Consider the following 13,596-nt stretch of genomic DNA (forward strand, 5'->3'; position numbering starts at 1 on the left):
CAGGTAGATGCAGAGTGTAGTGAAGAATGACAGGCAGATGATAGGGAAAAATTACAGTCAGTGGGATGAGTTGAAGAATAACATGAGGGCAAAATCAAAAAGGTTGATGAATACAGGACTGAGGGTGTTATATTCGAATGCATACAGTGTATGAAATAAAGTAAATGATCTCGTAGCGCAGTTAGATATTGGCAGATACAATGTTGTGGGCATCACTGAATTGTGGCTCAAAGAGGATCATAGTTGTGAGATTAACATCCAAGGATACCATGGTAGCATAGAGGTTGAAACAACACTATTACAGCTTGGGCCATTATGGAATTTGGAGTTCAATTCCAGCAGCATTCTGTAAGATGTCTCTGTACATCCTCCCGTGGTGTTCCAGTTCCTGAATAGAAACTCAGGAATACCATCTCACTCAAATGTAGAAGGATTCTTCATTGCCGTTTCCATAGCAATTTTGCTTTACCAATCAGAGTTATTAGCCCTGAGCTGAACCGCTGAACCTGGAAGACCAGAAGACCATTCTTAGTTTGGCCTCTACCATTTGACCTATTTGGCATGGGTGACCCTAAGCAAGAGCCAAAGCATAAAGCCCAACATAGCTCTCCGGGTCATTGAGGCATGCAAGTCTCGAAATCCAATGACATGGCTGTGGTCCTCTTGGAGGTGTCCTTGACTAGATCAGGGTTAATCAGGATTGTGGGGTTGCTGGGGAAGCATGGCTTGATGTGCCAGAAGGACCTACTCTGTGCTGTATCACTAAATAGATAAGATACAACTCCTTAACATAACTATTTAATATATATATATATTTAATCTAACTCAATATTTTTTCTCTATTTATTTATCACGCATTTCATTGTACTGCTGCTTTAAAGTTAACAAATTTCACAGCATATGCCAGTGATATTAAATCTGATTCTGACATTGTATTGAAAGAACATGGAGGGAGGCAGAGGGGCCGGGGTGGCTCTGTTGGTAAAAAATGAAACCACATCCTTAGAGGTGACACAGGATTGGAAAATGTAGCATCCTTGTGGGTAAAATTAAGAAAGTGCAAGGGAAAAAGACCCTGATAGGAGTTATATAGAGGCCTCCGAACATTAGCCAGGATGTGGGATACAAATTACAATGAAAGATAGAAAAGTCATGTAAAAAGGGCAATGTTGCAGTAGTCATAGGGGATTTCAATATACAGGTATATTGGGAAAAATCAGGTTGGTGCTAAATCCCAAGCAAGGGAATTAGTAGAATAACTGTGAGATGCTTTTTAGAGCAGCTCGTGGTTGAGTCCACAAGGGGAAAGAAATGCTGGATTGGGTGTTGTGTTATGAACCAGATTTGTTTAGAGAGCTTAAGGTAAAGGAACCCCTATGGGACACTGAATTATACAATGATAGAATTTGTCCTGCAGTTTTAGATGAAGAAGATGCAGTCAGTTTTATCACTATTGCAGTGGAGTAAAGGGAATTACAGAGGCACGAGAGAGGAGCTGGCCAAAGTTGATTGGAAGGGGACACTAGCAGGGATTATGGCAGAAGAGCAATACTGGAGTTTCTGAGGGCAATTTGGAGGTCTCAGGCTTGATATATCTCAAAGATGATGAAATATTCTTTAGGGAGGATGAAGCAACTGTGGCTGACAATAGAAGTCAAAGACAACATAAAAAGAAAAGAGAGGGCAAATAGTACAACACAAATTAGTGAGAAATTGGAGGATTTGGAAGCTTTTGAGAAACAACAGAAGGCATCCATAAGGAGAAAAAAGATGAATATAAAGGTAAGCTGGCCAATAAAATCAAAGAGGATACCAAAGACTTTTTCAGATATTTAAAGAGGAGACAGTGAATATTGGACTACAGGAAAATGATAGTAATGGGGGTACAAAGAAATGGCAGATGATCTTAATGGGTATTTTGCATCAGTCTTTACTGTGGAAGACACTAGTAGTATGCCAGAAATTCAGGGGTGTCTGGGCAAAAATGAGTGTAGTTGTTATCACTAGGGCCAACTTTGCAGATGATATGAAGATTGGTGGAGGGACAGGTAGTACTGAGGAAGCAGGGAGTTTGCAGAAGAACCTAGACAGATTGGGAGATTGGGTAAAGAGGTAGCAGATGGAGTACGGTTTAAAAAAGTGCATGATCATGCACTTTGGTAGATGGAATAAAGGTGTACACTATTTTCTAAACAGGGAGAAAATTCAAAAATCAGAGATGCAAAGGGATTTGGAAGTTCGCTAAAGGTTAACTTGCAGGTTCAGTCCATGGTAAGGAAGGCAAATGCAATGTTAGCATTCATTTTCAGAGGACCAGAGTACAAAAGCAAGGATGTAATACTGAAGCTTTATAAGGCATTGCTCAGACTGTACTTGGAGTATTGTGAGCAATTTTGGGCCCCTTATCAAAAAAAAAATAGTTGGCACTGGAGAGGTTTCAGAGGAAGTTCTTGAATGATTCCAGGAATGAAAGGATCAATGTATTAGGAGAGTTTGATGGCTCTGGGTCTGTACTCACTGGAGTTTAGAAGGATCGGGGGGATCTCATTGAAACCTATCAAATATTGAAAGGCCTAGATAGAGTGGATCTAGAGAGGGTATTTCCTATAGTGGGTGTGTCCTGGACCAGAGGGCACAGCCTCAGAATAGAGTGGCATCCGTTTAGAACAGAGATGAGGAGGAATTTCTTTAGCCAGAAGGCAGTGAGTCTGTGGAATCCATTTCTAGAGACAGCTGTGGAGACCATGTCATTGAGAAAAAATAAAGTGGAGTTTGATAGGTTCTTGATTAATCAGAGCATCAAAAGATATGGGGAGAGGGCAGGAGAATGGGATTGAGAGGGATAATAAATCAACCATGAAGGAATGGTAGCGTAGACTCAATGGCCTGAATGGCCTAATTCTGCTCCTATGTCTTGTGTTCTTATGTCTTGTAACTATTCAATTTTGCTTCCCTATAATTCTGCCATTTTACTCATCCTAATTTCCTCCTTCCTACCAAGAGAAATCATCTAGGCCATTATCAAACAGCTTGATTAAGCACTGATATATTTACACTTATTGTTTTGGACAGGGTATTGTCTGGGAAAAGAAGCCAGAAACTTTGGGGTGGGGATGGTGAGTTATGAGGAGCAAGATAAAGTGGCTGTAAGAGGGGTGATAGTTTCTGTCAGTCATGATGCAGGAGTAGGATATATGTGCAAGGGCTCTGCTTAACCTGATTGTTTTCTCTGTTTTAGCAAAGAAGAAAAATGTTACAAGGGTCTGAATTGGAATAGTACAGATTGGGGAGAGGTAGTGGCCAGAGGTCTGATTGAGTAGTCCAGCAGTAGTGGTCAGTGGAAGCCATCTTGAAACTTTTTAATAACAGTGTCATTTTCCAATAGAATGCATGATAAACTCATGGAGAACTAACTCTGCAGTTTGCTGTCTGGAGTCGTGCGCTTTATTGATGACTAATTAATATGATTGCCATATTAATATTTATCAAGAGTTTCACTTACTGCATTTTAAATGATACATATTTTATTCATTAAAACAATGGATTAGAAAAATTAGTTTCAAAACTAGGTTTTTTTGCAAGAGGAACATCAAGATTAATCAAAACAATTTACTTCAATGAGTTTTGTTGTAACAAATTACAGTAATATCACTACACTTGTTGAAGAATGACAGAAACCAAACTTGAAGCTCCCTGTCTGGAAATAAAATTAATATTTCTGGTGAAAATATGATCACTTGGAATTTTTTTCATGTAGAAATTGTTACACTTATCAGTTCACATTTCAAGATCCACAATATTTGCTTTTTGATAGAAGAAAAGATTATTTAGTTCATTGAGGAGCATATGTATTTTTTGTACATGACTTTAAAATGAATTTTAAAAAGGCTTTACAAATAAACCATTCATTAAAGACATCATTCTTGTTCTTTACTTCCAATCCTGCACTCTGCACTCCCATCCACTGGCATCTCACTATTCCCACCAGTTGAACCGGTTATAGAATAGATATATAAGAAACAGAACAATTTAGATTATGACCACACTGCATAAATACCAATATCCCCAAGAGCTCTTCACTGCCAATGAAGTAATTTAGTTAATATTAGTTTTTAATGAAAGAGATAAAAGGGAAATACGAGGATGACAATGCTCTGGAATTTTTGTCTGAAGGGATGATCGCAACAGAAACTATCACCATATTTATAAAGAACATGGATGTGTGCTGGGCCTGCAGGATTAGGGAGAGAACACGAAGGTGGTGTTAGGCTTAGACGTTCTTTTTTATTCTGGCATAGATATGGCTGAGAGATTTTCAGTATCTTAATATTTTTATTCCATTGATGGTTTTATTATACTGTAATTTCTCAGCAGTCACGGAATCTTTATTTCCCTGCTTCATTATGCATCTTTTGTTTGAGACTAAATTGCAGTATAATGCTATTTTGGGACTACTGATGTTGTGTAGCTACCAGTCATGTTATGTGTTTTCAATTTTGTGAAATTAATCTGCCAAGCTAAAATTTACCTTGTAACTTATTATTGTAAAGATAATTGTGTGTGCATCAGGAAATATATTTATGTTCTAGTTTAGCTATTAAGACAAAACTATTATTGTTATGTATTCTGCAGAAAATAAGAGATTTGTGCACACTACTCCTTGGATATCCATTTGTACTCTGCCATTACCACGTCCAACCCTATCCATATATGGCCAGTTGTATAAACGACCTCTGCACGTAAGTATGTTTAAAATACTAATTAATGTGAGATTTTATGATGCATTAAAATCTGCTATGCTGTTGAATTTCATGTTAAAACTACAGTGCCTTGTGAAAGTATTCAGCTCCAATCCTTTGTTCACATAAGTGAGTATTACAAACAGGGATTTTGATCAATTTAACTGAGAATTTTTATTTGTAATAAAAATGCTCCTTTTTTAAACAGTAGAACCCTCAAACTGGGAGAATTGTAAAGCACAAAAAAAATTGAAAAACTGTAGTGTCAGCAGTTCAGAAGTATTCATCCCCTTTGCTCAGTACTTACTTGAAGCACCTCTCACAGCTATCAAAGTCTTTTTGTATAAGTCTCTGTTAGCTTTGCACAACGTGATGGAGCAAGATTTGCCTATTTCACATTGAGCAGTGCCAGGTTAGGTTGGGGAGTGGTGGTGGACAGCAACCTTGAAGTCTTGCCAGAGATGTTCAATCAGGTTAAGGTCAAGACTGCCTGGGCCACTCAAGGACATCAATTTTCTTCATTTGAAGCCACTCCATGGTTGCTCTAGCAGTGCGCTTTGGCTTGTTGCAGATGACATCACAATTGTCGGCTCAATGGACAGTGAAGCAGGTTACGCAAGTTTACAAGGGGGCCAAGATGAATGTTGAAAGTGGTCCTGCTGAAAGATAATCTTCCTCCCTACTTTAAGTTTCCCAGCAGAGGCTTGCAGGCTCTGTATTTTGCAGCATCTATCTTCCCATCAATCCCGACTAGATCTCCAGTCTCTGCTGTTGAAAGGCATTCCGACAGCAAGATGCTACCTCCACCATATTTTACAGGAGGGATGGTGTTACCTGATGGTGCACAGTATTAGACTTAGTGTTGAGGCTAAAAAGTTCCACTTTAGTTTCATCCGTCCACAAGTCCTTCTTCAAAATGTTTACAGTATCTTCTAAGTGACGCTTTGTGAAGTCTTTACGGGCAAAGATATGTTTTTTTTTATCCAGGGCTTCTTCCTTGTCACTCTTTCATAAATACCCTTTTTGTACATGGCATTAGAGATTGTAGAGCCATGAACTTCATCTCTAGTTGCAACCAATGATTTCTGCACCTCACTCAGAGTGACTGTTGTGTCACAGTACCCTCTCTTACAAGTGCAATCCTTCTCTGGTGGCTAAATTTTGATAATGGCCAGACCTAGACAGTGTGGCTATGGTTTCATGTTTTTCCACTTTTTCACAATGGAAAACTTGCTCTGAACTCTGAGGCATGTTCATGTGTTTGAGATGGTCTTCATCTGTGCTTCTCTATTATTATCTCCCTGACTTGGCTTGAATGTTCTTTTGTCTTTGTTTTGGTTTGGTCTGTTGAAAATCTACCGTACTGTTGGGCCTTACACAGAGAGGGGGTATTTATTCAGGTGATGGTCCAATTTTCTACATCAACAAATTAGGTGAGTTGGTCAGGTAATATACAGTGTTGCACCTGAGGAACGTTAGTGCCGTAATTACAAAGGGGACAAATAATTTTTCAGCCTCGCAATTTTGCTTTTTAATTTTTAGTAAATTGTTGACAGGTTTTGGAATTTTTCTTTTGATGTGACATGATGCATAAAGGTTTGTAGATTAGCTCAAAAATCCTACTTCAATATATTTTAAATTTTCAAAATGTGTAAATAGTTTTGGGGGCTGAATACTTTTTCAAGGCACCATATGTCTGATCAAGTACTCCCACATATTAATGCAGTTCCTGAAATATAATTACAATCATCTGTGCACGTGATGCATTTGAGCATGGCAGCTATAAAGTGGTTTTTAGTTAAAAGTTATTCTGTTAATTGGGGCAGCATGGGAGTGTAGTGGTTAGCACACTCTTTACAGTGCAGGTGATCCAGGTTCAATTCCCACTGCTGCCTGTAAGGAGCTTATACTGTACATTCTCTCTGTGACCGTGTGGGTTTCCTCCGGGTTTTCCAGTTTCCTCGCATAGTCCAAAGATGTACCAGTTGGTAGGTTAATTGGTCTTTGTAAATTGTCTGGTGATAAGGTGAGGGTTAATGGGAGTTGCTGGGTGGTGTGGCTTGAAGTGCCAATTCCACGCTGTATGTCGATAAATAGATAGATAGATAGATAGGATGGATGACTTGTGCTTCATGCCACTATTGTGATTTTTCTCTCTTAAATGGTACAAGCAATGACCACAGTTGCCGGCCTTCACTGGCAGGTGAAGTCCTACTTAGTTATTTAAATAACCCGGAACTACCTTGCCAACTGTTGGGAAATCTCCCATCAAAGGATAGGTTATTCTTCCTTCAGGTAACTTGTTATATTTTCTGGCACAGAGTGCTCCTTTGGGCATTAGAGGCATTTAATGCACGTATCAAATTTGCACACCACTCCCCAAGCCTTGAAAGTGATTCTGTCATGGAGCATAAGTGCTAAGGGACAAATGCATTATAAATCATCACTATGGAAGAAGATTTGACTGCCAATTCACAATTCATGTCCCGCTTGGTGGCGCGATAATATCAGCGCCGGACTCTGGAGCGAAGGTTCCCGAGTTCGAATTCAAGTTGGGTTGAGCGTCGAGCTAGCAACTCGGCCTCGTAAAAACAAGAATAGCTTGCTACGGAAGCACTGTCACGGCGGTGCCCTGATTACTCCATTGCCGAGTTAAGGGCTATTCTTCTTCTTCCTCTTCACAATCCATGCTCAGCTTTGTGTGTACTGTGCAGCCTGTGCCTGTAACACTCATGACTAGAAATTCAATATACACAATCATTTAATACATTTAAAAACATCTAATTCTATTCTCTCTTTTATTTATAAATACATTACAACTTATAATACTACATATTTTCTTGCAGTTATGGAAGAATTAATAATAAATTGTGCTAATACTGAAGTCTGAATTGTTGGTTAGAATCTAAAAGTTCTCAGGAAACAAAATAATTTTTTGATTAAGTAAAGAAGAAGATCTTTCTGTGTATTTATTGTCTATATTGTTGCTTTCCTTTATTCTGTCAGGTATGGACCTAATGATAATGCAATTCTGTGTGGAGTTTTGACTGAATATGCAAGGGCTTGTGCACAAGCAAGTAGACCACTAAACGAATGGAGACAGCTGTTCAACCAGTGTGGTACGATACAACAAAAACAGACATGTAGACCAGTTTCATTAATTCACAGAGAGACGTGCAAAATCAGCATTAAAAGGCTTAATTTATTATTTATTTTTCATGAGTCACAGCTAACATTTTTCTACACTTACTTTATCTACTCTCTGTTTGTTGTGTAAAACTTGCGATTGAGATGGAAGGTCTCAGACAAGTGGAATATTAGGGCTTTATGTGTGGGAAAAGTAGGAATGATGTAACTATAAGTAGGATGCTCCACGGAGACTGAAGTAACAAATTCTAGGCAGAAGAATAGAAAATACAATACACCATTCTGTTCTGGAATGATAAATATTTTGCGTCAGTACCATCTGTTGAACATAGAACAACATTTAATTTCTCAAAGGCTATCCAGTGACTTGATGACATAAAAAATTGTAAAGCTATCTGGTGAATAAAATAGTTAACAATGAATGAGAATCCTAATCTGTCATGTTGCTGATTTGTTTTTCCACAGCATCAACTTGTGAAGGTGAATTTGTGCATCGTGAATGTGTGGAGTGTTGTCCTGTATCATGTCGTGTACAACAAGAATGCATTAGCACTGATTTCCAGTGCCTTGATGGATGCTATTGCCCCGAAGGTAGATCCATTACATCACTCGGAACTTCAGTTACATTTCTTGAGCCTTTGTCACGCTTTCCCTCTCTGGTGTCTCAAAATTGTATCGAGTTGGGCAGAAAAGAAACACCTAGTTATTTATGTTTTTATCATTTAATTGACTTTAAGTTGTTTGGATAATTGCCTACTAATGTGGTCTTTAGTCAATCAGGCGAAAATTTAGAATAAATTACCTGTGTCTTTGGCGTATAATAGAATGGAGATCAGATGGTTTAATGATAACCATGGTGATATGATGTTTAAACTAAAGCAATTGCAGGATTTTGTTTAATATAATTTAGAATTTGTTGAGTGCACCTCCATGCCTGCACTTGATAGTGTGATGTACAAAAATTTTAAACCTATGTGACCTAATAAAGTGACCCTGCTGAAAAGTCAGTTTGGGCCTAAATGGAACATTTCTGTGAAACAGCAAACTCTGTCCAACTCATCTGATTCCAGAACAAGCCCTACTTCAAAAGCAATTGAAAGAAAAAGAACTGACAGTTAGCAAAACCACAAGACCAAATTGCTATCAAAGCTCTCAAGACTTGAAATGTTTCTCATTCAGAATCATTTTTAAAAAAAATCTAAAATCAGTTAAACAATTTAATTTAAAAATACTAAAATTGTAAAAATCAGTAAAAAATTTGTAAAAAATTTTAAATAATTCAGTATACTTAAGAAAATGTTTTGAAAAGAATATGCCTGTCATTCTTCATACTTACTTTTGTTAAAACTATTTGTTTTTTTACAAATTTGTGTTGCTATGTGGTTGTCACTAGCCAGGCAAGCATATTTTCCATGGCTAATTGTCGCTCAGAAGAAGCTGGTGTATAGCTGCCGTCAGGCCAAAGGTCCGTGTTAATACTGATGTGGGAATGGTGACACATTTATAAATCAGATTTGCTCATGAAATGGGCAGGTGTTTATAGGTGGTGCTGATCATATGTGTAAGCTAGCCTTGTTCTCCTCAGTTGTAGAGGTCATGGGCATTGGAGATGCTTTCAGAGAAGTGGGTGAGTAACTGCAATGTACTTTGTGGGCTTTTGCAATTATATACTGGCAGTGGAAAGAACGTTTTTTGTGATAATGGATGAGCTACAAAGCTGTTGGGCTGCTTTGCCTTTGGTGTTAAGCTTCTTTGTTATTGTTGGAGCTGCAGTTATCCATGCAAGTGGGGAATATTCCATCATGTGCCTGATTTATGACTTAGGGACAGTCAAAAGGCTCTGGATTATCAGGGAGTCAGTTGCCAGAGAATATCCAGCCTTAGACATGTGCTTGTCACTATAGTATTCATCTGACAAGTCCACTGGAGTTTCTGGTCAATGGTGAATCCCAAGATGTTGATGGTGTAGGACTTGGCAATGTTGATATTAATTAAAGTCAAGGTGATTAGACACCTTCTGTCCTGTTGGAGATGATCAACATATAGCATTCACCCATGCCAGCATGTAGTCTAGCTCTTGCGGAATATAGGTTTGGAACAATTCTTCAATTGATTTGGGAATGGAAAAGAGAATTGCAGTATCATCAGCAGACACCCCTGAATATTACAATGTGACGAAGATGACTGAGACAACTGGAGGTGTTTATCCTCAAGACCATGCCTGGAGCTGGAATGAGTGATTCCAATAACCACAATCATCTTCCTTCATACAATATATGATTCCAGTCACTGGAGTATTTTGTCCTCTGTCCTTTAACCTTGATTTTACCAAGGCTTTTCATTGCCACATTCATTTAGACACCACCTTAATGTCCAGTGCAGTCTCATCTTGCCTCTGAAGTTGAAATCTTGTTCTTATTTTGACCAAGGTTGAAATGAGATCTGTAGCTGAGTGGTTCTGGGAGATCCCAAGCAGGACATCAGTGAGCAGGATACTGAAGAGAAAAAGCTACTTGATAAAACACTTCAGGACATCTTTATGGTCAAAAATAGACAGATTGGACAGTAGGCAACCAAACCACATTTGACACACCTGAGCAATTTTTCATATTGTCATGTTGATGCTAATTTTGTATCTGTACTGGAGTACTTGACCAGGAACATAGCTGGTTCTGTAAAACACACATAGGCAGGATATTATCTGATCCCATTGTCTTTTGCTGTATTTGGCTGAAAACTGGCTGCTGTGTTGATGGGAATCTTAGAGAGTGGGTCATAATTTCTCACTGTATATGCTTGCGAATGATTCAACTTTGCCTTTGGTCTCTCATGTGGATCCCTGATATTGTTAGAGATGGGGGATGCTTAGGGCCTGCTCCTCACATTAACTATTTAATAGTCTATCATCGTTTACCATGACAAGATTGCAAAATTTTAATCTGATCTGTTGGTTATGTGTTACACCTGTGTAGCACCCCTCTTATGTGTGACTAGTTATCGCACTCTTTGAGAAAAATAAATTACATAGTTCTATACTAAGTGCTAGTAGGCCATCAGAACGTTCTAGGTATCGGAAGGAGGCAGTGAATAGAAACCACACACTTCTGGAGATAAGTTTTGTTTATAAGGAAAAAAAACAATATGTACAAAATATTTACATGAGCAAGAACAATTCAAAATTCCAACATTCTGTCTAGATTCCAAATCTGAGCTATTAAACCAAAATAAAGTGAGATTCCTTTATTATTCTAATCTCTCTAACTAATTTGATCTAATGTTATTCCCTATTTAAAAGTTTACAGACTAAACTTTCCTTTTTACTTATCCATAGTTAGTTAGAAAACCAAATGTAATCCCTTTTCTTAAGCATTATAGTTAACTTCAGTTTCAGTTCCAGGCAGTATATCTACAAGTTTAAATTCAAATTCAAAAATTATATATACATAGTTTAACTCCTTTCACAATATTTCTCCAACATCACAACTTTTATACAAAGTAAATCTCATTCAGTAACTTTCTAAAATCTTTGCAAAAATAATCAGTTCTTACAGAAAAATCAAATTCAGATTCTTTGGATGAAAATAAACTTATACATCCAACCGTAGTAAATCCTCGATGTCACTACACATGTTGTTCCTGCGCTGGTTCTTCATCTTGGGTGACTCGCCATCTTGATTCTTGGTTCATTGGCTGAAATAGTTCATCATCCACGGAAAGTCAATTCACAAATTTGTACAAAAACTTGACCAAATCCCTTGGTATGATTTTACAGAGCTGATTCCCAACTACACGGTAGGGATTTTGGACACTCGTCTCTGTCGATATTGTCTCACTATAGCTGCTGCATGTTTTAGCTGTAGCTTCAATAAATCTTTAATCGCTATTGTCCTCAAGGAGTTTCACCCTGAGGTTTTCAAGTTAGCAGGGTATAGATACTCACTGCTAATTCCACTCTTAACAGTTCATGTCTTCCATTCCTACTCATTGCTGAGTTCCTCTCCTTGTCCGTGGCTGCGACAGCCACACTCCACCCTCATATAGCATTTTTAAAAAATTCTCTGTTTAAAAATCGGTAAACCTCATTTTTATCCCTCCACACATCCACTTGCACAGTTAAGGCAATGGCTATACCTTTGCAAAAATCCACAATAAGGAAGGTAGATTTTTTTTGCATGGTGTATTGCAATCAGATAGCTTCCAGTAAGCCAAATGGTGTTTCAGTAGTGGAAAACCTTTTATGAATATAAGGAAGGAGTTTGGTGTCTATAAACTACTGCGGTTTATTATTGAATGGGCTGAACAAGATTACGCTGGATACATCATTGAAAAGTTAGAGTATGGAAGGAGGCCATTTTGGTATGATTCTCATCTGGCTCTATACAAGAGGATTCCAGCTAGTCTCGTTCATTCAGTCTTCCCCACAGCAATGCAAATCCTTTCCGATACTTCCTGGACTACTTATGACTATGCATTCTGGACTCTAATCACTTGTTGTGTCAACATAATTTTTGTTCTTGTGTTGAGGAAAACTCCTTGAGGGAATGTGTATTGAAGATGTTGGCAATCAAGATGTAGGCAGATGGTGTAATTCACCATGAATGGTATTTGGTAGCTTTATACTTACTTGGAGTGGTGGGATGGAAATATGTTTCTACCAAGGGAGATAAAAAGCGCTCTTTTCCTCTGCAGGTCATCCTTAGGCAAGGTGTAGCACTTGCTTAGCCCTCCAATCAGGGTCACGTGAAGCCATAGCAGCAGGTGGTGGATGGGCGTATGAGCAACTGGTGCATATAACAAGTCCTGGTTATGTGACCATTGACACCAGGCAGACAATCGCTGAAGAGTATTGATAATGGCGGGGGTCACTGGTCTTGTAAAGACACTGCCCAGAAGAAGATAATGACAAACCACCTCTGTAGAAAAATTTACCAAGAACAGTCATGGTCTTGGAAAGACCATGATTGCCCATGTCATTTGACATGGAACATAACAAACTAATGATACTTTCTTCTTGTCTATGAATGCAGCAACACAAAAGAACAAATGATACTAGACTGAGAAAATTGCATTGCTAAAATAGGTCTGAAAATTCTGAGAAACTGGAAAGTACCATCTCTAACTTTGTCAGCTATCAAAACTATTAAAACTTGAAAAAAAAACACAAGTATCTTCAATTTTGACTGTTCTTACAGTTAGCTAGACATGTTGTGGCCATGACTGAAGCTCCAGGGTAATGTGTTTCCTTCCTGGTGCAAGGATCCATTACAGGACATTCTGAAAGGAGACGGTGAGCAGCCAGAGGTTGTGGTCCATGCTGGTACAGACAACATAGGCAAGAAGATGTGTAGAGAATTTATGGAGCAGAGTATAAAATTTAAAAAGCAGGACCTCTAGGTTAGTAATATTGGGATTAGTCCATGTGCAGCATGCTACTGAGGCCACAAAGCTGGTCTAGATCAATGCATTGCTGAAAAGCTGGTGAGGCAAAAATAGGTAGGGCCAGAATAATAAACAGAGTAGGATTGATTGGTCAAAATGTATTTATTTTAACACATGGAGTATAATGGGTAAAATAGATGAGATTAAACCATGGATTTGTATATGGAACCACAATGTTGTAACCATTGCGGAGACTTGACTGAGAGAAGAGCAGAACTGACTGCTCAGTATTTCAGAGCATAGATATTTAGGTTGGGATAGAGAGGGAAGG

General features: G+C 38.4%; 1 protein-coding gene across 1 annotated transcript in view; it reads left to right on the top strand.

The window, feature by feature from the left end:
* The window catches only part of otog (otogelin), a 235,636-nt gene that overhangs the window by 11,259 nt on the left and 210,781 nt on the right, over positions 1 to 13,596 (top strand). The window contains exons 9-11 of the mRNA XM_063063100.1: positions 4,633 to 4,739; positions 7,746 to 7,858; positions 8,352 to 8,477. Coding sequence (XP_062919170.1) covers positions 4,633 to 4,739; positions 7,746 to 7,858; positions 8,352 to 8,477 — 346 coding nt within the window. The remainder of the gene's footprint in view (positions 1 to 4,632; positions 4,740 to 7,745; positions 7,859 to 8,351; positions 8,478 to 13,596) is intronic.

This window comes from Mobula hypostoma, chromosome 11 (genome assembly GCF_963921235.1).
Source record: "Mobula hypostoma chromosome 11, sMobHyp1.1, whole genome shotgun sequence".
Taxonomy (NCBI): Eukaryota; Metazoa; Chordata; class Chondrichthyes; order Myliobatiformes; family Myliobatidae; genus Mobula; species Mobula hypostoma.